General features: G+C 40.7%; 1 protein-coding gene across 1 annotated transcript in view; it reads right to left on the bottom strand.

Annotated features, from left to right (window-relative positions):
- Window positions 1-27,336, bottom strand: part of LOC117527315 (ankyrin repeat and fibronectin type-III domain-containing protein 1-like) — a 71,530-nt gene that overhangs the window by 29,591 nt on the left and 14,603 nt on the right. The window contains exons 3-10 of the mRNA XM_034189624.1: window positions 23,424-23,685; window positions 20,274-20,474; window positions 11,788-11,901; window positions 10,331-10,428; window positions 7,339-7,429; window positions 4,617-4,724; window positions 1,177-1,276; window positions 131-260 (exon numbers count right to left, since the gene is read on the bottom strand). Coding sequence (XP_034045515.1) covers window positions 131-260; window positions 1,177-1,276; window positions 4,617-4,724; window positions 7,339-7,429; window positions 10,331-10,428; window positions 11,788-11,901; window positions 20,274-20,474; window positions 23,424-23,685 — 1,104 coding nt within the window. The remainder of the gene's footprint in view (window positions 1-130; window positions 261-1,176; window positions 1,277-4,616; window positions 4,725-7,338; window positions 7,430-10,330; window positions 10,429-11,787; window positions 11,902-20,273; window positions 20,475-23,423; window positions 23,686-27,336) is intronic.

Here is a 27,336-nt window from a genome sequence, read left to right as displayed (position 1 = left end):
TGTAAACAAAAAGGACAATTCTGAGGCTACACTTACTGTATTCCAACTGCATTTACACAGCGCCAACAGTTGGACTAATCAAATCAGTTGACTTTACATAAATACATGTAACACAGTTCAGTGGTCTAACCTTAGCAAACCACAGGAAGTTGTGAGCGATGGAGGTCGAACAGCACTGGATCTCCACCAATGGGAGTTGATCTTCAGCTGTCACCAGGATGTTATCCTTGTGATAAAACACAGTCGCCAAGTATACACCCCTAAAAAGATTAATGTGATTTTAAATGAATAAAAAATAATTTACTCCAGGCAGACATTGTTAATCTAGCCATAATGGTTGTGGAGGTACACACAATTGTGAAGTAATTTCATGAATTTCAGTAATCTCATTGTGACGTCACTTACATCTCACGTAAACACAAATGGTTAGCTGAGTGGTGTACACTTAGGCTTGCATCTCCACTGGTTGTGGATATATCCTGGAAAATGTGTTTTTGGACTATATTTTTGACAGCCCAGACCTGAACCTTGATCTGATCTGTTTGAAAAGTTAATCATTTGAAGAGACCCACCCAAGGAATATTTGTACCAGGTTTTTTGAAAATCTGCACGCCCATTTCTGAGTTATTTAATTTGTACACCGACAGACATGACCAATTACAATACCGTTCTACACCACTGGAGTGCTGGTAATTAAGCAGATGATGCTTGTGTGTACTGTGCGTTTAAAAGCCTTTTCCTGTACATTCAAAAACTTTTTTCTTCACACCTCAGTTTGAGTAACCTACAGCACATTTCTTTGTATTTCAGAGCAATACAGTGGTTACCGTTAGAAAACCTACACTAGTTTCTACTAAGGAGCTGCCTAGTTTGTCCACTTTTAGCTTCTGTAGTGATTGTAGTCCTCTGAGACCACAAAGTCTGGTGAGAAACACCCATCACTTGCAACACAAAGTCCAGTAATTTGAGCCAGAATTGTCCAGTTCAAACTAAAACTCTTCTTTAATCTTGATGCCGCTGTGACAACTTTGTTTTGTTTTTTTTTCAGTAACAGGAACAGATACAAGTTTTGGCATCTAGTTTGTAATTGAGACTGCTGTAATTGCAATGATTCTATTTTGTTAAATCTCGTATCCTCAAAGTACAGTGGGATAGGTAAGACAGATGGAGCGCTACCTCTGTAGGAGACGAACAAACTTAGTGGCAGAGTGGAACAGTTGTTTGATGCCTCGAGACACAGACAGATGCTTGCTGGGACTCAGCGGTTTAGAGCTCTCTGTGGAGTAAAGGAAAGAAGGATCACAAGGCATGAGAATCACTTTATGTGCTAAAGTACATTTAGCGTGCATGTACCTGTGATATTTGACTTGGCAAAGGTGGTGAAACTCTTTTCTTTGTTGTGAACAAAGACTATACACACCATTCCTGCTGTTGCTATAAAATGGTGTAAAGTAGGAATAAACAGTCGGACCAAGGTTGTTTTCAGTAGCTGAAAAGTGAGCACACTTAGGTTCTTGCAAAAAAAAATCAAATGTACTATGTTAGCATGTTTATTTTTAATTAAGTGTTAAATTGATGCTAAGGTGTATTGGCCATTCATAATTTTGTTTTGTTCTCTGAGGTCCTACCTGGGTGGGATGGAATGACCATGGCTGGGGAAACTGAATGGTGCAGATGTCCCAAACTGGATGTGTTGGATTCTGCATGTTTCCACGAGAACCTTCCTACAACCCTAGGTGTAGTGGCACTGGACAACTACCAAGACACATGGACTCCATCGTGGGATTGTTTTATGTGTGTGTGTGTGTGTGTGTCTGTTGCTGGGTTGTAAACAAACGTGACTTTCTGGATCCAACTTGGGCACTCTACTGAGCATTGGTATTGAAAGAATTAAGGGTTGTGAAGAGGTGGGGGATGAACTCATGGTTATCTAATCGAAAAGTAGTTGGAAACATCTACCGATATGTGAAGACAATTTTCTTGTCCATTGTCCACCGATATGTACAATGACAATAAAGATCTTTCTTCTTCTGTAATGAAAGTTCTGTGTGCGTTAAAGAAAAATATTGAAATGAATTATTTTGTTCTTTTGCAGTGTGTGTGCATGCCTGCTTGCACGGGGTGGGTTGGTGGTGGTGGGGGGCATGTTTAGCCTTTTGTAAATATAAATAGAGGGGCTAAAAAAGGTTGGGAGCCACAGCTCTAATCTAAACCATTTTGTTTCCATTTCAACTACCCTGTCTCATGTAGTCCATATATATATATATCTATATATATATATATATATATATATCTATATATATCTATATATATCTATATATATATATATATATATATATATATATATATATTGTGTCTTTTCATATGGGCAAAGCAGATGCCACCCCACTGAGTCTTGTCTGCTTGAGTTTTCTTCCTATCATTGAAAGAAAGACCCCTGCCAAGAGGGTTTGTCTGACCACTTGGTCATGGTCTACTCTAGATCTTACCTATGTATAACACCTTGAGGTGACATATGCTACATTTTAAAACTGTATCAATAAATTGAACTTATTATTCATTTGTAGTTTTGGCTAGTATATTGTAGAATCTGTAAAATCTGAGATTTAAAAACTAAATAAATAAAACGCATATAAGCCACAATGTAACCCAAATCAGAGTGCATCTTACATCATTAATTTGATTATATTCCTGCAGAAAATGGATGATGGGACAAAACATAACCTAGGGACACATTACGTAAGAAAAGAGCAGTGAGGCTGTATCATAAAAATGTTATTAGCAACAGATTTATTATTTTACATTTTTACCTCATCAAAAACTAAACACGTACCGTTTTCAGTGAGGGGAAAATTAATTGGTCCAATTCCAGCATTAGTGCAGTAGATTTTTTATTTTTTACTATTATCATTAATCAAGCTCACTGAGTATGCAGTTTGTCAGTGATTAATTAAATTAAATCAAATGCAAAGTTTTCCAAACTTTACTAAGATATGACAATGTGAACCTGCACTGTAATCCATATTGTAGGCATCCTTATCTTTATTGCATTCTTGTGCATTTTGCTATTTTTCATTAATAGGGCCAGACCAGCTGGAATCCATCCAGCCCACAGGATCCCCATCATCCTGTAAAGAATCCAGTGCATGCACTCACTTTCCCATACGCCAACGTCCTGCCTTTGATATGAGCTGGTTTGCTTGTTTTCCTCGTGTTTGTGTGGGTTCACTCTGGGTGCTCCGGCTTCCTCCCACTTCCAAAGATAAGCATGTTTGGTGCACTGTAATCTTTAAATTGACTGTAGGTGTGAGTGAGTGTGTGAATCTGCTTGTCTGTCTACATGTAGCCCTGTGATAGACTGGCAGCCTGTCCAGGGTGTACCCTGCCTCTCACCCAATGACAGCTGGGACAGGCTCCAGTTCACCTGTCATCCTTAATTGTAATAGCAGAATTACAAAATAAAAGAATGAAAACAGAGTTTTGCTTTAAATGTCTCAATGCTTTCATTGAGACATTTAACAGTAAGAAAATATGATGGTGTTGTACAGATAAATGTATACTTAAAATTAAAGCTACACTGTGTGGGTTTTAGTACCATCTCATGGTGAGGTTGCAGATTGCCATTTCTGGTCACGATTTTGTTTCCCTTCACATTTTTGCTTCTTTGGGGATGGAGATGCATGTTCCCTTTCCTTCTCTTGTGATAAGCAGTATGTATGATCCTCCATTAAAAAAAGGGGGTTCTCAAACTTGTTGCACTGCACTGGCAACCAGTAGACAGTGTATAGACGAACAACCACTGAAAGTATGTTCCATTTGGGCTACTGTACTTATCAATCTGGCAGCCTACATGAAGCAGCCTGTTCTTATGTATATGTAATAATCATATTGTAAGTTTATAATTATACACTAATGAACAAATGCTATGAATGCTACATTCCCTTTCTGCTCACAAACACCCTCAAATCCTACACACTGTAGTTGTATAATTATAACAAGATCAATCAGAGATTTCTGACATCCACCAATGTGGATCACCTCCAAAATTCAGTGGAGTCTTCCATGCCCTAATATCTATCTATGGTCTAAATTTGGTAAGAATCCGTGAGGTAGTTTTGAAGTAATCCTTCAAAGCCTATATAAAGGGAAATCTTGATCCAGAATCCGGGTCTGGCTCACCTCCAAACTTCAAAGCCTATATAAAGGGAAATCTTGATCCAGAATCCGGGTCTGGCTCACCTCCAAATTTTGATGGAGTCTTCCATGCCCTAATATCTATCTATGGTCTAAATTTGGTAAGAATCTGTGAAGTAGTTTTGAAGTAATCCTTCAAAGCCTATATAAAGGGAAATCTTGATCCAGAATCCGGGTCTGGATCACCTCCAAATTTTGATGGAGTCTTCCATGCCCTAATATCTATCTGTGGTGCAAATTTCGTCAAAATCTGTGTAGCAGTTTTGATGTAATCCTGCTGGCAGACAGACAGACAGACAAATAAATAAACGCTGGTGATTTTATTGCATCGTTGGCGGACGTAAAAACCTCTTGGACAGGCAAATGCTTCCTTAATGGATAGTATTTATCCAAATATGATGTTTCCAAAGGTCCATCGTTACCAGTGAAGTATCCTCTATAATGTGGCTCTCTGGTGTCTTCCAACAATTTCCTCACAAGGCCATCATGATTCCTAAACTGTGCCTTTACACCAATGCACTCTCTCCAACCTGCAAACGGAGAAAGAGAGAAAAATGAATCACTTTCATTTCATGTAATTAGAGGAAATCATTCAAGATATCAAGAAGTCACTTCCAGACAGGTTCTCGGCGCTGATTTTCCCTTATCTTGGTGATTAACTGACAGGAGTCGCTGCATAATAGACATTCCGTGTGCGTAATGGTGAGCGTTTCACTGCTGATTCATCCAGAGCTGCTGAAAATATGCTTCCATAAAAGCTGAAGCTCTGATTTTCAATTTAATTGTGTTACTTAATATAGACTACTGTACCACTGTAATAATATCACTGCTGTGATTGCGTTCTGACCCAACTAATCCATTTGTGTGCTGCCCTGCACTTTACACCGTATCTCAGTCACCACAGGTCCGAATGTCTTAATTAAATTAATTGTCACATTATTTGCAAGCAGTTACTTTCTATAGGCTCTAATTGAACACTTCAGGCACCTATCTCGAGGATCTATGGTGCACAGTCGAAAATGTTAATTTGGGGCACATCCAAGTCGCTATCTTGTGGACGTGTAAATTGAGTGTAACATTGGGTTTAACTGGTTCTTTTCTCATGGATGTTTTGTAAGCATCCATTAAATAATCATGAAATCAACCAATCTGAGGGCAGCCTGTCTTTCTTTTTGTTTTGTCTTAAAGTGTGAGCGAGAGAGATAGATGGCTACTTTTGAGAAGTGGAGATGGTCTGACTGGGTGGTTGCTAGCCGCGACCCATGAGAGTTCCGTAGTGTGGTGGATGTGGTGCAGTGTGGCACCAGCGCATGCTCCTGCACCTGACATATGGTACAAACGGTTTCTGGTGACAGATGATACAACCCCAATTCCAATGAAGTTGGGACGTTGTGTAAAATGTAAATAAAAACAGAATACAATGATTTGAAAATCCTCTTCAACCTATATTCAATTGAATACACCACAAAGACAAGATATTTAATGATCAAACTGATAAACTTCATTGTTTTTGTGCAAATATTTGCTCATTTTGAAATGGATGCCTGCAACACATTTCAAAAAAGCTGGGACAGTGGTATGTTTTCCACTGTGTTACATCACCTTTCCTTCTAACAACAGTCAATAAGCATTTTGGGACCTGAGGACACTAATTGTTTAAGCTTTGTAGGTGGAATTCTTTCCCATTCTTGCTTGATGTATGACATCAGTTGTTCAACATTATTTTGCGCTTCATAATGCACCACACATTTTCAATGGGCAACAAGTCTGGACTGCAGGCAGGCCAGTCTAGTACCTGCACTCTTTTACTGCAAAGCCACGCTGTTGTAACAGGGACAAGGAAATAAGCAGGGACGTCCCTGAAAAAGACATTGCTTGGATGGCAGCATGTGTTGCTCCAAATCCTGGATGTACCTTTCAGCAATGATGGTGCCATCACAGATGTGTAAGTTGCCCATGCCATGGGCACTAACACACCCCCATACCATCACACATGCTGGCTTTTGAACTTTGCGCTGGTAACAATCTGGACTCATCAGACCACACCACACTTTTCCACTTTGTGTCTGTCCACTTCAAATGAGTTTGGGCCCAGAGAAGGCGGCAGCGTTTCTGGATGTTGTTGATGTGGCTTTCGCTTTGCATGGTAGAGTTTTAACTTGCACTTGTAAATGTAGCGACGAACTGTGTTAACTGACAATGGTTTTTTGAAGTGTTCCTAGGCCCACGCGGTAAGATCCTTTACACAATGATGTCAGTTTTTAATGCAGTGCCGCCTCAGGGATTGAAGGTTACGGGCATTCAATGTTGGTTTTCAGCCTTGTCGCTTATGTGTAGAAAGTTCTCCAAATTCTCTGACTCTTCTGATTATATTATGGACTGTAGATGATGGAATCCATAAATTCCCTGCAAATGAATGTTGAGAAACATTGCTCTTAAACTGTTGGACTATTTTTTTCACGCAGTTGTTCACAAAGTGGTGATCCTTGCCCCATCTTTGCTTGTGAACGGCTGAGCCTTTTGGGGATGCAACTTTTATACTCAATCATGACACTCACAATTAGTGTGTTGGACCACTCCTCCTTTTTATTTATGGAAGACGGCGGTTGTAGTGTCCACCTGAAGTGTTACCATGGTGGTAATAGCCAAAAACAACAAAATTTACCCATAGTTCAGATCTCAGCAAATTACTCAGAGGCCACAAGTTACTATTTTATGCAAATGAACACATTTCTTGACATTTGTTTCAGCATAACACCTTCAGAAAAATTTGCCATCTGTTAAAGGTGTAAACCTTTTTATTTTCCTTTTTTAATGTCGTTATTTCCTCGCCCTTCACTGAACAGTATCAAGTAAAAAGCCATGCTGGTACATAGAGGAACAGAGATGGGACAGCATGAAATAAAAATTATGGGCCCAATTCAAACTCACAGCAGCATGCTTACAAGGCCACAGCGGCATTTTGAATTCTCTGTATTTTAATAATTCATTGATCTACCAGTCACGATGTGGATTCAAAGTCTTTCACACCAAGTCGATGTTAGACAAGTAATTTAATTACATGGGCATGTGGTGGGATTGGGGGGTGGGAGGTTGGGTGGTGGATTTACACATTTATCAAAGCTTGCAGTTCTGTGTACTCACTGGAGGGGGCAGCGCTGACTGGAAAAGAACACTGAGGTGGGCCCCATCCCCTCACATTGTAGGCCCTCACTCTAACAAAGTAATGCACACCCTGTAATTGAAGAAGGGGATTAACAAATTATCAGCATACATACACAAATGAGTAACAATAGGATAAAGAAATGACAGAACATTTGTTAGGAAGCCAGCTAGTTAGTCAGTTAGTCTGGTTAAATCTTCTCACATAGGGAGGAATCAGAGCATAATGGAGTCTCTCTCTCTCTCTCTCTCTCTCTCTCTCTCTCTCTCTCTCTCTCTCTCTCTCTCTCTCTCTATATATATATATATATATATATACACACACACACAAATAGTCCTGGCTCTGGGGGGGTTTTCGTATACATTTCTCTTTGAGAGCCAAAACTTGCATTTTCACCTTACCTATGATGAGGACATTCAAAAAAGCTTGGTTAAGATTTTTGTCTGCGGTACGTTTTTTTCTGCAGCGCACAATTTTCAATTATGGTTCAGTGCTATTTGGCCAAATTTCTAGAATTCATATCTTACGGAATAACTAACAAGACGACAGTGGCATAGTAAATAAATTACCTTTACCTGTCATGTTTAGATGTAGCATATACATTTGCACCATTTTTAGATGTCATTTAGAGAATATTTTCACAAAAAAAAAAAGATTTTTCCCCCTAATTTTGCCGAAAAATCACTTTCAGTTTGAAAGCCACTAAAAGATTGCAAGCCTCCCTAGATACTATTTGTATACAAAAATAAGCCAGCTTTTGTGAAAAACATCCTTATGGGGTCCTTTTAATAAAAACACTTTCAATTTTTATTTTCAGTATACTGCAGGGTCATTGAGGGGGTTAATGTGACCCAAAGTTTCCCCTACCCCCAAAAAACGGTATTTACCAAATCAACTGATTAGTTCTAATTCATGGAATAATTGATATTGAAACTTGATTTTGCTATTAGGGTACAGGGTGTTGTTATCTGGAAGTTCACTGACACCATTTTAACCCCTTTCAATTTTGCCTCATTTGCATTATTTCAAAATGGCTGCCAAAATGTCCTCCACATGGCCCCAGAAGACATGAAGTTGGTCTATGTCTAATACATGCATGTAAGGCCTAAATTCCCCATCCATTTCCCTAGAGCCAAGCATATCCAAGACCACGCTGCCATCTATTGTTCTTAAAGTGACCCACATATTGTAACCTTAAGCCATTCTATTTTTAGGAAGAAGCCATTTTCTTCTCTTTGTTTTGAAAGTGAAGTGACCTTGTCACCTTTCTCTAAGCTATTGCATGTGCTATTACAAAGTAGAGCTGATAGGTAAGTTTCCAAAGTAATAACAGATGATCTTATCAACATCATCACAGTCTGTTCTGACCTTTATGTATCTGTAAAGGCCTTCTTAGGATTCACAATGGCCTAAGTGGCCAAGAAGTGATTTCATGGATGTCTGGTGTGTAGGCCTATCGAACCCAAGCATATTTCACTAGTAGCCTACAACAGAAATAGATTATGTTTATGTCAGTGTATGGACACAGTGATCTCATCTAAATCAAGAATTGTACTTTTATTTGATTTCATAACAAGAAGGGACTCTAACAACTAGTGCTGCCCTCTTTTTTTGAGCTTTTGTACTAAAATTCCAATGGTATACAGTAGAAAACTGAGTGTGAGTCCACATCTTCAGTCCAACTTTGAAGAAGCTGACCTGCGCATCCCTATTCATATCCTTGACTGTCTTCAGAATGGACACAGAGTATGTGTTGTGATTACGAGCGACACTGATGTGATTGTTGCCCTTTTGTACCACATGCCTGTATCTCTTAAGGAAAAACCTTCTGGAGCTGTGGGTACGTGCAGGAGTTGGAGACACTACTCGCTATGTGCCCCTTCATACTCTGTATGACAAACTTGGAAGTAACCTTTGTTCAGTCCTTCCGGCTGTGCACAGCCTTACTGGATGTGACATCACGAGCAAAATTGGTACTAAGAAGGCTGCCTTAAAAGCTACACCTGAGGAGCTGCTGAAGCAATTTGGGCAGCTGCAACACCTTTCTGCGCCCATCATTAGTGATGCAGAACAGTACTTGGTGAAAGTGTTCAGACCAGGAAGTGACGCCAAGGATTTCTCAACTATGCGGGCAGAGATTTTCCACCAGAAAAAGGATAGTTCTCATCAAAATCTTCCTCCAACCAGCCAGGGACTTCTGCCACATATCAAACGAAAAAAAGAATGTTTTTGGATACAAAATGCTGTTAATGACATTAAATCATGTAGCAAATGTGTATGCTATGTCTAAACATGATAGATAAAGGTGATTTTTTTCATTCTGATACTATCTTCTTGTTAGTTATTCTGTCAAACCTGAATTCTTGAATTTCAACCCATTAGCCATGGACTGTGATGGCACAAATCATGCTGCAGAAAAAACGTACCATGGATAAAAATCTTAACCAAGCTTTTTTGAATGTCCTCATCATATATAAGGTGAAAATGCAAGTTTTGGCTCTCAAAGAGAATGACAGAGAATGCTAATGAGTCATTCACGTCATCAGGAGAGTCGTCAAGGGAGCCATCAGGAGAGGCTTTCGTCCCATCATTAGGAGGGACAACTGCCCTGTCATTAGGAGGGTGCTAACTAGAGCACAACAGGTGCTAATTAGAGCTATTGTTTAGTCACTAGCCTATAGCAGTCTGCCTCTCGGTAGGAGGGGTCTGGTTAGGTTTAAAAAACTCCAGCTTTTGTTGTCTTCTGTTTATTCTTCTCTACAAGAGTCAAGACAGAAGTCAGACTACCAGAGCAAGAATTTTAGCTGAGGAAGCTTCTGCGATTTGAAGTGAAACGTCCTCGCGTCAAGCAACCCAGTCCAGTTGAAGATTCAAGCTTCTCTACTACTCTCAAAGAGAAATGTATACGAAACCCCCCCCAGAGCGTATACTAAAAGTGCTCTTGCATGAGGCTGTGTAGGTGGTATGTCTTACTGCTGTGAGTCCCTTGATACTATAGGATGGGTTCCTGGTCTCTGTAACTTGGGCTGAGCCAAGAATGCATTTGAAGTTGGCTGACTTGCTCCATTCCACTGTAAACACAAAGCAGTCTCACTGGCAGATTATTCTCCGGCTTTACTGGCAAACTACATCCCTGCAGAATTAAAGCATGTGCACAGTTTCTCAAACCTATATGTAATCCACCTTTGGATATAAATATAACATTTTTGCATGGGTAAAACAGACAGGAATATAAGCCAACCTTTCTGCACACACTTTAGAGCAAAAGCATGCAGCGATCTGATGACTGCCAGCCTACATGATGAGTGAAACTGTGGATCCACAGAATTAATACTCTATTTTCTCATTATTATTCATTCATCACTTCTCTGTCCATCATACAATCATACCTAATACATCAATGAAGGCCTAAAACAAAAATGGTTAATGGTTAAAGTTGGTTTTAAAAATTTATTTAATGAATAATTTACTGACCTTGACTCTGTCCAGGAGATCCACCACAGCCCAGATTAGTTTTTTTTTTGTCTTCAGTCTTATGGCTATTTCTTTTAGTAACATGCCTTATTTTGCAATTTTAAAAAAGACTCACTCACTCATCTTCAACCACTTACTCTAATTAAGGGTCACGGGAGTGAGGCGGGGTATATCCTGGACAGGATGCCACATATAGACAAACAAACACACCTGCACGCACACCTACGGACAATTTCAATTTTCCAGTCCACCTAACCTGCATGTCTTTGGATGTGGGAGGAAGCCAGAGCACCTGGAGGGAACCCACGCAAACACGGGGAGAACATGCAAACTCCACACAGAAAGACCACTAGTGGGAATCAATCCCATGACCTTCTTGCTGTGAGGCAACAGTGCTAACCACTAAATCACCATGCTGCCCATTTAAAAAAGACTAGCTTTATTTATTTTGTATTTTATACAATTTTTATACGTTATATATAGAATGTTTCATTAGACAATGACTAAGATCAATATACTGTTTAAAATTACATGCCTTTTGGACATTAGCCAAATCCCAGTAAATTTTGCAGTGTTAAATATTTTGAATGAGACCAAATACACTCTAGTACAGTGTTACAACTAACCCAAAGAGAATTGATTTAAGACTGTGACATTTTTTGTAATCCGGTCCAAAATTTAATAGAATTTCAGTATTTTACATTTCCTTGCTCTGGCTCTATTTGCAGCTGTACTGTGGTTTCTATCCAAGCAAAGAGCCAATAAAATTTTGTGAAATTTTATCCTCCTACTTTGAGAGCAAACCAATGATGATGTCAGTCAGGTTGTCCACCGACTGAACAGTCAGTGTGTCAAAGAATAACTTTATTATGTGAGGTGATAACTCCTTCATTTCTTGCCAAAGCATCCATCCATCCATGCTTATATGTATTTAAGCATTGCTATATACTGCTTACCTCTGTAACAGGTGATTAGCCCTGGGGCGCTACCATCTGGCTCTTTAATCATCACAAACAGAGAGGATGTGCTGGTCACCAATAAGGACACATGACTGGGAGGTCCAGGTAGCTCTAGGTGAAAAAGTTAAGGACATTAAAAAAAAGCCAATCATAATTACATGATATATCTGGTCAGGTCTGGTCTGGGACCATGCGTTGGTGCAATACTTCGCCACATCCACCACACTATGGCTCTGCCTGGATGGCAACTACTCAGGTAGACAATGGTCTATACCCATCTTTTGGAAGTAACCATCTATATGCCACAGTCAGGTGAAACATGAGCGTCCCCTTGACGTCTCCAAACACATGGATCCTCACCACTGAGGCCCTTGCGTGCTGGATCATAGTATTATAGCTGATGTTCCATCACAAAGCAAGTGATACTCCTCATCTGATCTTCCTATGTAACTGCTTATTTGACACAAAGACATCCCAACAGCACCCAAGGGCCTTCCAAAGAGACCGAGTACAAAACATATGCAGTCATTGCTTTAGGTCACTTAGTGTGTAAGTATCAATCAATCAATCAATCAATTTTTTTATATAGCGCCAAATCACAACAAACAGTTGCCCCAAGGCGCTTTATATTGTAAGGCAAGGCCATACAATAATTATGTAAAACCCCAACGGTCAAAACGACCCCCTGTGAGCAAGCACTTGGCTACAGTGGGAAGGAAAAACTCCCTTTTAACAGGAAGAAACCTCCAGCAGAACCAGGCTCAGGGAGGGGCAGTCTTCTGCTGGGACTGGTTGGGGCTGAGGGAGAGAACTAGGAAAAAAGACATGCTGTGGAGGGGAGCAGAGATCGATCACTAATGATTAAATGCAGAGTGGTGCATACAGAGCAAAAAGAGAAAGAAACAGTGCATCATGGGAACCCCCCAGCAGTCTACATCTATAGCAGCATAACTAAGGGATGGTTCAGGGTCACCTGATCCAGCCCTAACTATAAGCTTTAGCAAAAAGGAAAGTTTTAAGCCTAATCTTAAAAGTAGAGAGGGTGTCTGTCTCCCTGATCTGAATTGGGAGCTGGTTCCACAGGAGAGGAGCCTGAAAGCTGAAGGCTCTGCCTCCCATTCTACTCTTACAAACCCTAGGAACTACAAGTAAGCCTGCAGTCTGAGAGCGAAGCGCTCTATTGGGGTGATATGGTACTACGAGGTCCCTAAGATAAGATGGGACCTGATTATTCAAAACCTTATAAGTAAGAAGAAGAATTTTAAATTCTATTCTAGAATTAACAGGAAGCCAATGAAGAGAGGCCAATATGGGTGAGATATGCTCTCTCCTTCTAGTCACCGTCAGTACTCTAGCTGCAGCATTTTGAATTAACTGAAGGCTTTTTAGGGAACTTTTAGGACAACCTGATAATAATGAATTACAATAGTCCAGCCTAGAGGAAATAAATGCATGAATTAGTTTTTCAGCATCACTCTGAGACAAGACCTTTCTGATTTTAGAGATATTGCGTAAATGCAAAAAAGCAGTCCTACATATTTGTTTAATATGCGCTTTGAATGACATATCCTGATCAAAAATGACTCCAAGATTTCTCACAGTATTACTAGAGGTCAGGGTAATGCCATCCAGAGTAAGGATCTGGTTAGACACCATGTTTCTAAGATTTGTGGGGCCAAGTACAATAACTTCAGTTTTATCTGAGTTTAAAAGCAGGAAATTAGAGGTCATCCATGTCTTTATGTCTGTAAGACAATCCTGCAGTTTAGCTAATTGGTGTGTGTCCTCTGGCTTCATGGATAGATAAAGCTGGGTATCATCTGCGTAACAATGAAAATTTAAGCAATACCATCTAATAATACTGCCTAAGGGAAGCATGTATAAAGTGAATAAAATTGGTCCTAGCACAGAACCTTGTGGAACTCCATAATTAACTTTAGTCTGTGAAGAAGATTCCCCATTTACATGAACAAATTGTAATCTATTAGACAAATATGATTCAAACCACCGCAGCGCAGTGCCTTTAATACCTATGGCATGCTCTAATCTCTGTAATAAAATTTTATGGTCAACAGTATCAAAAGCAGCACTGAGGTCTAACAGAACAAGCACAGAGATGAGACCACTGTCCGAGGCCATAAGAAGATCATTTGTAACCTTCACTAATGCTGTTTCTGTACTATGATGAATTCTAAAACCTGACTGAAACTCTTCAAATAGACCATTCCTCTGCAGATGATCAGTTAGCTGTTTTACAACTACCCTTTCAAGAATTTTTGAGAGAAAAGGAAGGTTGGAGATTGGCCTATAATTAGCTAAGATAGCTGGGTCAAGTGATGGCTTTTTAAGTAATGGTTTAATTACTGCCACCTTAAAAGCCTGTGGTACATAGCCAACTAACAAAGATAGATTGATCATATTTAAGATCGAAGCATTAAATAATGGTAGGGCTTCCTTGAGCAGCCTGGTAGGAATGGGGTCTAATAAACATGTTGATGGTTTGGATGAAGTAACTAATGAAAATAACTCAGACAGAACAATCAGAGAGAAAGAGTCTAACCAAATACCGGCATCACTGAAAGCAGCCAAAGATAACGATACGTCTTTGGGATGGTTATGAGTAATTTTTTCTCTAATAGTTAAAATTTTGTTAGCAAAGAAAGTCATGAAGTCATTACTAGTTAAAGTTAATGGAATACTCAGCTCAATAGAGCTCTGACTCTTTGTCAGCCTGGCTACAGTGCTGAAAAGAAACCTGGGGTTGTTCTTATTTTCTTCAATTAGTGATGAGTAGAAAGATGTCCTAGCTTTACGGAGGGCTTTTTTATAGAGCAACAGACTCTTTTTCCAGGCTAAGTGAAGATCTTCTAAATTAGTGAGACGCCATTTCCTCTCCAACTTACGGGTTATCTGCTTTAAGCTACGAGTTTGTGAGTTATACCACGGAGTCAGACACTTCTGATTTAAAGCTCTCTTTTTCAGAGGAGCTACAGCATCCAAAGTTGTCTTCAATGAGGATGTAAAACTATTGATGAGATACTCTATCTCCCTTACAGAGTTTAGGTAGCTACTCTGCACTGTGTTGGTATATGGCATTAGAGAACATAAAGAAGGAATCATATCCTTAAACCTAGTTACAGCGCTTTCTGAAAGACCTCTAGTGTAATGAAACTTATTCCCCACTGCTGGGTAGTCCATCAGAGTAAATGTAAATGTTATTAAGAAATGATCAGACAGAAGGGAGTTTTCAGGGAATACTGTTAAGTCTTCTATTTCCATACCATAAGTCAGAACAAGATCTAAGATATGATTAAAGTGGTGGGTGGACTCATTTACTTTTTGAGCAAAGCCAATAGAGTCTAATAATAGATTAAATGCAGTGTTGAGGCTGTCATTCTCAGCATCTGTGTGGATGTTAAAATCGCCCACTATAATTATCTTATCTGAGCTAAGCACTAAGTCAGACAAAAGGTCTGAAAATTCACAGAGAAACTCACAGTAACGACCAGGTGGACGATAGATAATAACAAATAAAACTGGTTTTTGTATCACAACCATACAAGAGGACAGGCAGCACCAGCACCCTAAAGACTAAGAGCTTCATTCGCCTGCAAAGGTATCAGTATCACAAAAGACATCTGTACAGAAAGGTCAAACCCGAGGCACCTCTCAATCTCAAAGACTGTGGACCCAAAGACATGAAGGACACTGCCAAGATACAGTTGTGGTCGGACGTTCACATACACTCATCATGGGCAAGAATGTCATGGTAATTTTGGGCTTTTAATGATTTCAATCAGAGTTTCTGCATTTGATGTGCAAAAGTCAACATCAACTGCAAAGAAACACCTCTGATGTTCTTGAATATCTTCAGGCATTGTATAACCTATCAACAAAGTTTAATCTGTAGTTAATATGAATATAAATCAAAACCCTCACACATGTACTGTGACGCTAATATAGGGTTTAACTATTATTTTAAAAAGTAATTATAATTCTCCTCAACTCTCAAAACTCAGCCACATGGGGTGTGCAGCCAGTACATTCTGAGTGCCGGTCCCAAGCCCGCATAAATGAGGAGGGTTGCGTCAGGAAGGGCATCCGGCGTAAAACAAGCCAACCGAACTATGCAGACTCAGAATCGAATTCCCATACCGGATCGGTCGTGGCCCGGGTTAACAACGTCCGCCACCGGTGCTATTGCACAACAGGGTGCCGGTGGAAATTGGGCTACTGCTGAGTGAAGACGACGAAGAAGAGGAGGAAAACGTTGCCACGAACAGCGGGAGAAGAAGAAAACTAGAAGGGTGGAAATGAGAGTGGGGACTTTGAATGTTGGTAGTATGACTGGTAAAGGGAGAGAGCTGGCTGATATGATGGAGAGGAGAAAGGTAGACATATTGTGTGTGCAAGAGACCAAGTGGAAGGGAAGTAAGAGCAGGAGCATCGGCGGTGGGTACAAGTTGTTGTACCATGGTGAGGACAGGAAGAGAAATGGTGTTGGGGTCATTTTAAAGGAAGAGTATGTTAAAAGTGTGTTGGAGGTTAAGCGAGTGTCTGACAGGGTGATGAGTGTGAAGTTGGAAATTGAAGGGGTGATGATGAATATCATCAGTACATATGCCCCACAGGTAGGTTGTGAGATGAAGGAGAAAGAAGATTTCTGGAGTGTGTTAGATGAGGTGGTGGAGAGTGTGCCCAAGCATGAAAGAGTGGTGATAGGAGCAGACTTCAATGGGCATGTTGGTGAAGGGAACAGAGGTGATGAGGAAGAAATGGGTAGATATGGTATCAAGGATAGGAATGGGGAAGGACAGATGGTAGTTGATTTTGCAAAAAGGATGGAAATGGCTGTGGTGAATACCTACTTTAAGAAAAGGGAGGAGCACAGGGTAACATATAAGAGTGGAGGAAGGTGCACACAGGTGGACTACATTCTTTATAGGAGATGCAAGCTAAAAGAAATCACAGACTGTAAGGTGGTAGCAGGGGAGAGTGTCACTAGACAGCACAGGATGGTTGTTTGTAGGATGACTTTAGAGGTAAAGAAGAAGAAGAGAGTGAGAGCTCAACAAAGGATCAGATGGTGGAAGCTGAAGGAGGAAGACTGTTGTGTGAAATTTAGCAAGCAGGTGAGAGAAGCACTGGTTGGAGGGGAAGCAATTTTGGACAACTGGAAAAGTACTGCAGATGTGGTGAGGGAGACAGCTAGGACAGTACTGGGTATGACATCTGGACAGTGGAAGGAAGACAAGGAGACTTGGTGGTGGAATGAAGAGGTCCAGGAAAGCATAAGGAGAAAGAGGTTGGCGAAAAAGTTTTGGGATAGTCGGAGAGATGAAGAAAGTAGACAGGAGTACAAGGAGATGTGGCGTAAGGCGAGAAGAGAAGTGGCAAAAGCAAAGGAAAAGGCATATTGCGAGCTGTGCAAGACATTGAATAGTAAGTTGAATAATAAGGAAGGAGAAAAGGACTTGTACCGATTGGCCCGACAAAGGGACAGAGCTGGAAAGGATGTGCAGCAGGTTAGGGTGGTAAAAGATGCACATGGTAATGTGCTGACAAGTGAGGAGTGTGTGCTGAGAAGGTGGAGGGAATATTTTGAAGAGTTGATGAATAAAGAAAATGAGCGAGAGAAAAGGCTGGATGATGTGGTGAGAGTAAATCAGGAAGTAAAAGAGATTAGCAAGGAAGAAGTGAGGGCTGCTATGAAGAGGATGAAGAGTGGAAAGGCAGTCGGTCCAGATGACATTCCAGTGGAGGCATGGAAATGTCTAGGAGAGATGGCAGTAGAGTTTCTAACCAGATTGTTTAATAAAATCTTGGAAAGTGAGAGCATGCCTGAGGAGTGGAGACGAAGTGTGCTGATTCCTATTTTCAAGAACAAGGGTGATGTGCAGAGCTGCAGTTAACTGGAATGAAAAATGAAAGTCAGTAGAAGCAAGACTGAGTACATGTGTGTGAATGAGAGGGAGCCCAGTGGAATAGTGCAGTTACAAGGAGTAGAAGTGGTGAAAGTAGATGAGTTTAAATATTTGGGGTCAACTGTTCAAAGTAATGGAGAGTGTAGTAAAGAGGTGAAGAAGAGAGTGCAGGCAGGGTGGAGTGGGTGGAGAAAGGTGGCAGGAGTGATTTGTGACCGAAGAATATCAGCAAGAGTGAAGGGGAAAGTTTACAAAACAGTAGTGAGACCAGCTATGTTGTATGGTTTAGAGACAGTGGCACTAACAAAAAGACAGGAGGCAGAGCTGGAGGTGGCAGAGCTGAAGATGTTGAGATTCTCTTTGGGAGTGACAAGAATGGACAAGATTAGGAATGAACATATCAGAGGGACAGCTCAGGTGGGACGGTTTGGAGACAAAGTCAGAGAGACGAGATTGAGATGGTCTGGACATGTGCAGAGGAGGGACCCAGGGTATATAGGGAGAAGGATGCTGAGGATGGAGCCACCAGGCAGGAGGAGAAGAGGGAGACCAAAGAGGAGGTTCATGGATGTGCTGAGAGAGGACATGCAGGTGGTTGGTGTGACAGAGGAAGATACAGAGGACAGGGTGAGATGGAAACGATTGATCTGCTGTGGCGACCCCTAACGGGAACAGCCAAAAGACAAAGAAGAGGAATTATAATTCTCCTGCTATTAGGACATGTGCCAACACAATTTGGCATACGTACTGTATTTAAGCAAATTTGTTATGTAGCAAGTAAAAGTGAAACATATTTTAACTTCCATGTGCAGCCCAAAGGCAATATGCAATCCAGCAACAGTGTGCTGATCCATAGTTCACTGATCACCGTACGATACAGCCTGCCTGTATCCAAACAGGGCAAGTGAAACAAATCTTGCTCGAGAAATCAATAACATATCACAACTTCATTGGGCAAATTGTGAGCCAATAAAAATGAGGAAGTAACTGAGGAGGTAAAAATAAATAAATAAAAATAAAAATGAGTGTTTTATACATTCTGCAACCTGAGCCCTAAGCTGGTGTAAACAGTCAAATGCATCGGAGCAAAAAACACTTTTATACAGCAGGCACTCTTTTTCAGGTACACTTGTGATGATGAAGATGATGATGATGATGACGATGATGATAATAAGCATAATTTTACTGCATGCAGAAACAAAAGACATGGTTTTCTTGCAATAATGCTGTGATCATAAACCAGCCATGGAAGAGACATTGCAAGGCTTGAAAGAGCACGAAGAGCTAAGCATGTTGTGTGGGCCGATGAAGAGGAGGTACTGCTGGCCCACCACCACCAGATGGCGCCCTGCTTGAAGTGCGGGCTTCAAGCACGAGAGGGCGTCATAGCAACCGGGAGTGACAGTTGTTACTCGTCATCAGCATCAGCTGTCACTCATCCACATCATCACCACCACCTTAAAGGCCGGACTGCAACTCCACCTCCCCGCCGAGAAATCAACTACCAATCAGGTAATTTTCTCTGCTGACTCAAAACCTTGTGTAATAGTCTGAACTCTTTTGCAGCCGTTTTCCTGTGACGGTGTCCTTATCTGTGGGATTGGCGTTTGGTGTGTTCAGCGACGGCTTCACTTCACACCCCAACCAGATAAGTGATTAGACAGGAGCTGCACGAGTGTGTGATTGGAGGTGGAGGTGCTCCCTCCTTACTGAATACAGACTGTGGGATTACTGAGTGTGCGACCTCACACTTATCAGGACTGTCTCTGTTCTCTGCCAGCAGTACCGGGTCTGACTGCTGAAGACAGCGGCCACCTGGGGAGCAGGGCTTGGCGGCTCCAGTGTTCTTCAGCTCCGTTGGCAGTGGAAGCTGTGTGGGATCCGGCTCTTCTCTCGCCAGGCGCTTCTATCGTCGAGCCTGCCCACACGTCACCTGGTGTATGATTGACAGTCACTATATTGTTATTGTCTGTACGTCGTTGTGCGATTCACAACATTAAATTGTTACTTTTGGCTTATCCATTGTCCGTTCATTAACGCCCCCTGTTGTGGGTCCGTGTCACGACACTTTCACAACAAAGCAGAGACGTTATACAGAGCAATTTAAGTCAGCACGGAGATGACATCACGTAATTCTTAGAGCCAGTGGCCCATGGACCTGGTCAGAATTTGAAATGGCAGAACAAAATTGCAGAAAAGCTGTGTGGGTATTCGTGTGTTTGGATCTCTATACATATGCATTTGATACAAGCTGCCAGTGGCATGTGGTGAAGGAAAGGAGGTGCATGGGGGAATTTAAGAAGATTGATGGCAAGGCAGTGTACTAAATTTTGAATGACTTTGCTGGAGGAAACGTTTTCAAGAAGCCAGGACAAAGTGCAAACTTCGCTCGGACTTTGAGCTGTGTTGCTGATGGTGGCAGACTCATCAATAGTGATGTTTTTAAAAAATACAGAACACTGAGGAAAAAAGAATATAGTCAATAAGGACTAAAAAGAACCAATTGCTGGATCGATCTAGCTTTTCTCCCAAGCTTTTGCCCCAAAAAATACTACTGACCCGTGTTTTGAAAATTCTCCCTCATCCGGCTGTACAGTTGCAGCCTGAGGCTCCACAGACGGATTTGTCTCTGGATGTCAGCCTGTGACTGAAGCCCCACCCCTGATTTCGTCAATAACTCCTTCTTTCTCTCCTCCACTCGTCTCCTTGCAAGTGTTACCAGATCATCCAACTTCAGGGCCCACTCTGCTGGTTGACACACTGCAAAGAAAGAGATCAGGGAAAGATGCAGCGGTGTAAGGAACACAAAAGTAACATTAAGGATATATGATTTAACATCAGTTAATTAAGCTATGAGCATTAACAAATTGGATATTAAGAGTCAGCTGTTTTTAGCCATCATTAATTAATGGTCTTCATGTCAACCAACGTATTATTTTACACGTTATTTAATAATACGAGAAGGTGAGAAGGCACCACCAAGACCAGGAGGTCTCTCTACTGCGTTCCAAGCAGGAGCAGAGGAGCAGAAGGGAATGTAGGTGCCAGTTGGGGGTTAGTGTCAGTCAGGGGTGCTTTTGATATCCATCCATCCATCCATCCATCCATCCATCCATCCATCCATCCATCCATCCATCCATCCATCCATCCATCCATCCATCCATCCATCCAGGACTGGAATGTGTGGGGTCTTTATTACCTCCGCCAAGGAGGTTATGTTTTCGGTCGAGTTTGTTTGTTTGTTTGTCTGTCTTTTTGTCAGCAGGATAACTCAAAAAGTTTTGAATGAATTTTGATGAAATTTTGTGGAGTGGGTAGAAATGACAAGAGGAACAAGTGATTCAATTTTAGTGGTGATCCGGATCACAAATTTTTTTAAGGATTCTTCACCATTGCAGGATAGGGGGAATTTTGACATTCTAGTTTCTAACTCCACAAAAACAAGGCAGAAAGGCTTGAAAAAAATTAAGGTGTAACATAGTCAAATGTTCTATCAAACAACAAAGTTTGGTGATGATCGGATCCGGATTCCAGATCTGGTGATCCAGAATATGCAAAAATATAGGGAAAATAGAAAATGTGTCAGTGTGAGGTGACAAATGAAGCTAGAGATGCACAACTAACACCAAATTGTAGCTGAATCTGTACTGATTCAGTAAGGTGTCATCAGACTTGATGTAGCTTCAAATGTTATGGAGCTAGATCCAGAAGAAAACCGCCATTACTGAAAAATCATTTTTATACAATAACATTTGAACTAATAAAGACATAAAAGTGATTCCAAGTTCTAGTGGTATGTTTTCATGGTCAAGGATGTCATATATAAAGGAAAGAAAAGTGTATGTATCATAGTTTTGGTTGTAACACTGAATTGTTGAAAAGATCACTGTGCCAAGGAGGGAATCTCTTTAGGGTCAGTGACCCTATGGCCTTGTTAGTAAACAATGTCAAATACAACACACTGCAAAGAGGAAATCCCTCATGACAAACTATACAGGGCTTGGGAGCACAATGAATTTATTAGATGAAGGACTATCATTTGGCATTATTATATTTTAGTGGCAATGAATATCACTATCCAGATTACTTCACTTAGCAAAAGCAAAGTGATGAGTCAGCAGTATACTCAGCAGTGGTTAAGGTCTGGTTCAGTGCACATCACTGAACAAAGTACACTGACAAAGTAAGGCTGACATCAGCACCTTACTGTCGCATATATTCTGCTTCGGTGCACTTCACTGAATATATAGAAGGTGCACTTCATTATGTAGCACATGCAACACTTAAAAAATAGTTCTATTTCAGAATTTACTGTTATTTATTTAGAGAAGTGTTTCATACATATATATATATATATATGCATATTTTGCAGTTTAGTTGAATAATAAATTGAATTTTGTCTCTTATTTGTTTTTGTCTATAAGCACATGCAATATCAATATCAGTGCTCAGATGACAGTAGCTTCTGGGAAAGGTGCAAGTTCCAATAAACTGTGATGCCAAGCGCTAAGGATACATGCTATCCAGTCACAGCAGATGAAACTTTTTTTTTACTACTGAGCAAACATCATTGTTAGACTTTTTTAGGTTCAATGATTCCACGGCGTGTAGATGTTATGGCATCAGTGACCCCATGGCCTTGGCGGAGGTTTGCACTCTCTGAGTGCTTCTAGTTACACTTATAAAACACAACTATAGCATATATATTTTGAAGGTACTGGTTGTCCTGAAAAAAAAGAGAAATAAAACTTGATTGTGGGATGCAGGGAGAGCTGTTAACAGCAATAATAAAACTATGCCAGGCGAGTGAACTGTCCAAAAAATGCCCTTGGACCCCAAAGGGTTAACTACTGAATCTGAAACATGATGGTAGATGCGTGAAATGACGTAGGATAAGTCTCTTTGCCAAACGGTATTCCAAATGATGTCAGTGACCCTACGGCCTTGGCGGAGGTTTGCACTCTCTGAGTTCTTCTAGTTATTGTTAGTATGGGCAAAGCAGATGGTCACTCCAATGCATGGGTGCTGAAAGGGGGGGAAAAAGAAGGATTCTAGGGGCCCAGAGAGGCACCTAATACAACTATAATACTGACAAAATAATATAGGGGGTGGCCAAGTAAGATTTCTTTTCATGGGCCCCAAAATCCCTGGTGGCGCTCCAATGAGTGTGGTCTGCTTGAGGTTTCATCCTATAAGAATTTTAACAATAAAAAAGACCAGAGGAAGTTTTTCCTCAACACTGTTGGGAATGTGCTTGCTCAGGGTGTGAGTAAGGTTTAAACCTTACTCATGTCAGGTACCTTGGATTCATAAAGATATTAAGCACCATCAATAAATGATTACTAAACACAACTAACTCTTAAATCACTGTTAGTTTATGCACTTTTCTGCATTAGCTAACATGACAATATAATAAATGATTTCTAAAGACATTATTTGTGAACTCTGAATTAACTGTTAGTTAATAGTTATTTCTACAATAACGAAGGTCAATTAATGTACCGTTATTGTAAAGTGTTACTGAAGGAACTGACTTGAAGTGGAACTTTGAAACAACATTTTAAATTGACCAACTCTCACCAAAATAATTTTTCAAGACTGACAAATCCATTTTAAGCCATTTACACTGAACATATTCTCAAGTTGTCCTGTCAACTTGTCTTTTTTATTTTTTTGAACTCTGATATCATATTAGAACCTAAGACTTACAAATAGGGTTATGCCTGGCTCCAGCCTTTGTCAACACATGAAGCAGAGGGGAATTGTGGGTCAGGGTAGCCACATCCAAGGGGACCAGGCCCTGTTCGCTCACCCGGTTCAACCCCTTTTCCCTGTCTTGACACCAGTTCTTCTCCTTCTTCTCTCCTCTTTCCCATATTCCTCCTCCTCCACTCTTGCTTCCATCTCTGGACAACAGGCTTTGTACAGCCAAAGTATCCTCATTTTCCACTGCCTCCCAAAGCGTCGTGTACTAATGAACAGCAAGGGAGAGATGGAACAGGGAAGCAGGGGTGAAGAGCTAAGAGAGTCAGGAAGAGGAAGGGGATTCCTTCTCAAACAGAACATTTTTATGAGGTGCAGTGACTGTGAATGTAACAGTATAGCTTTATAGCTGCATCCTAGACTGTAATAATGATAATTCATGAAGATGCACAGCCAATGTGCAAATTTAAAGACACATCTTAAAAGAGGACAAGTACATCTTATGAGAGTTGGCTGAAAAAACAAACAAAAACTAAACTGCTTCAACTGGTAACACTGAAATGAATTACGTTTGTTCAAACTAAATTAAAGTTGTGTAAATATTTCTTGTTAGGTTAATTTGTTGGAGCAAGTAGATCGGTGGGATAAAGACCTGGAAATATGTTGATGTGGGTTCAATTCCAGGTCATGCCCTCTGTCTGTGTACTTGGACTAGACCCTTGTTTCCACCCAGCTGTAAACAGGTCTTGATGGGGAATGCATTGGACTGGACTGGGGGGGGGGGGGGGGGGGGGGGGGGGTGTTAAAGACTTGGCCAGTATAAAACCTTCTACTTTTTTCCACTGATAAAGTCCTTTGTTTTGTTGACAGTGTTCGTATTTGACTGGTAGGGGTGTGTGTCTGTGTGTGAGTACATGTGTAGCATGTCTGGTGTGTGTGTGTGTGTGTGTGTGTACGTGTCAGCTGTGCCCACATCACCTGTCATGTCTGTGTCTCCTGGGTTAGTAAGGTTAGACCTTACTTGTGTGACGCGTCTTGAGGCAGCTTTGTTGTGATTTGGAGCTATATAAATGAAATAAATTGAAACTGAATTGAAATTCTGTCAGTCGTGCAAGAGCGTGTGTGGGAATGTATGTACAAACATGTGGGTCCCTTCTGTGTGCCCCTGTCCCTGTGTGTGCATGTTCTTTGTGTTGTCTGCGATTGTGTGAAGGAGCATTTCTCCCATTGACTTGTCTTCCTGTCCCCAGTTGTGTGCAGTTGTCTTGGTTACGCCTGACAGCTGTGCGCAGCATCCGACAGTTCCTTGTTGCCCAAGGGTCCCGTTTCTTGCGATTTGTTGTGTTTCTCCATTGTTCTTTGTGTTGTTTATTTCCACCCCAAATTTGTTGTATTTCTGTTCTGTTCACATTGTTCACCACTGTGCCAGTTTCTGTTAACGTCATAGTTCTCGTTTGATTTTAACGGTTATCATTATGGCTGTTTCACTTGTTGTTTCCTTGTGTCACTTTAAGTTCTCTCATACTCCCCCGCTGTCACGCAGTCCTCACACCTGTTTGTAATCAGCTGAGTTGTATTTAAGTCACACCAGTCTGCTACCGCACTGCCGGTCTATTACTTTCTGTCCCTGCTATTTGTTACACGTTCTGTTCATAGGCCCTTAAGATCAACAGTTTGTAAGTGTTGATCTCACTGTCGCTTTTGACAATTGTTTTTGTTGTTAGTTGACTCTCTGTGGCTCTAACCACAACACTTCCAATTCTTACTGCTGATGAATGATTTGCATCTTGTGGTATGGCCTCTATATTTCTTGGAGTCTTCTTCAAATAGTGGATTGTGATACCTTCACCCCTGCACTGTGGAGGTTGTTGGTGATGTCACTTACTGATGTTTTTTTGGATTTTCTTCACAGCTCTCACAATATATCTGTCATCAACTGCTGTCATTGTCCTTGGCCGACCTGTTCAATGTCTGTTGCTCAGTACACCAGTAGTATCTTTCTTTTTCAGGACATTCCAAATTGTTGTGCTGGCTATGCCCAATGTTTGTCCAATGGTTCTGATCAATTTTCCTTCTTTTCTCAGCTTCAAAACAGCTTGCTTTTCTCACCTAGACAGCGTTCTGGTCTTCATATTGGTTTATCCTCTTTAACAAGAAATGCAGTCTTTATAGGTTAAACTCAAAGCACTAGTCATGCAGAGCTATTTATTGTTTCAACAATCAACCCAAAAGGCAACACCTGGGCAACAAGAAACACCTGTCAGTCACATGTATCAATAGTTTTGCTCACTTGAAAAATGGGTGGGTTGAAATTTCCTGAGTTGTTTAACACATGATCTAGATGTAAATATCAGGAAATAAAAGCTGAAATTCTGAATTCTCGTCACATATTCATCTTTTGATCTTAAATCCAAATGTCTTCAGTGAACAACAAAAACAAAGGAATTGGCTTGCTGTTCCAGTACTTTTGGAGCGGACCGTAGCTGAGGTGGACAAGTAGGTGAGACTTGCTGTTTGGAGTTTTACCAGCATTTCCCCTGGGGTCTATTTACAGTTTTAAGTCCTCCAACATCATTCACCAAATTGCACCCACTCAATGATGGGGACATGCCGCTCCGCAAATTTATTGGAGAGTTGTGCAATGAGGTGGCTTTTGGTGGAGACAGTTTTTCAAAAAATGGAATGCAATGAGTGAATAAACACAAAACGTTGACATTGTTATACTATTCAAGGAACATTAATATACAGAAAATGAAATATGACCTTTAAGACAAACATGGATAATTTTCAGAGCCCCCCCTAAAGGTTTCTGGGGAGGCTTTCAACAGCGCTCCCCCATATTTTGAACAATGCCTGAAGGTGAATCATCATTTGGACAGGCTGCCACTCCCACCACACACGAGAAACCCAAATAGGTTTTCAGAAAGGTCATGGATTCATTTTTTTGGAATGCAAAGAATATTGTGTTCATTATTGAGGGGCAGTGAACCTCAAGTCCAATCCAATCCAGTTTTATTAACAAAGTGCTGTACTGTAAATAAACAAGCATTTTGTATAACCAGTTATACAGCTTCATGATGAAGTGGTATCGAGGAGAATTTTCTTAAAAGAAGACCTGAAGGTTTAGCTACAAATTGCCAGGAGGTACATCTGAGATGCAAGCATAGATTTGATCTGTTTTGGTGACAGAATATCCTAATCCGCTCTACTCCACTATTAAGCAAAGAGTGATGATAGAAAATGCAAAGCTTGCACTGTGTACAATTACTCCAATCACAGACACATTAGCCTATAACTTCTTCTGTGTTGTCTGGGTGTCTTGGTGGCTTCCCTCACTCCTCTCCTTCTTGCATAGTCACTCAGTTTTTGAGAACTATCTACTCCATGCAAATTTACCACAGTGTCATACTGTTTGGATTCCTTCACAATTGGTGTAAGTAGAATAAAGTCCAAGACATATTCAGTGGCAGCTTTACCATCAAAGAGCCTCATCCACAACTACCACAAAAGACTCCAAGCTGTCACTGAAGTTAAATGGGCAATACACAGTATTAAGATCAGGGGTATGTAAACCTTTGACCAGGGTCATTTGGGTAGTTTCTGTTGTCAATATGATTTAAAAAGGAGTCATTTGGGTAGTTTCTGTTATCAATATGATTTTAAAAGAGTAAACACAGTTGTTTGACAATAAATGGCTTCACCCAACCACTAACCATGAGTGGAAAAAAAAGTTTTTGTGTTGTCATTCATATTCATTCATAAAGATGGCCAACAAAAATAAATAAATTAATTAATAATAATAATAATAATTCTGCCAGGGCACGTAAACCTTTGAGCACATCTGTATACAGGGGCGCTCTGATAGACTGGTGTCATGTCCAGGTTGTATCTGGCCTATTGCCCTGTGGGCACTGGGAGA

This window comes from Thalassophryne amazonica, chromosome 16 (genome assembly GCF_902500255.1).
Source record: "Thalassophryne amazonica chromosome 16, fThaAma1.1, whole genome shotgun sequence".
NCBI classification, from domain to species: domain Eukaryota; kingdom Metazoa; phylum Chordata; class Actinopteri; order Batrachoidiformes; family Batrachoididae; genus Thalassophryne; species Thalassophryne amazonica.
This window is presented reverse-complemented; position numbering and strand designations above follow the sequence as displayed.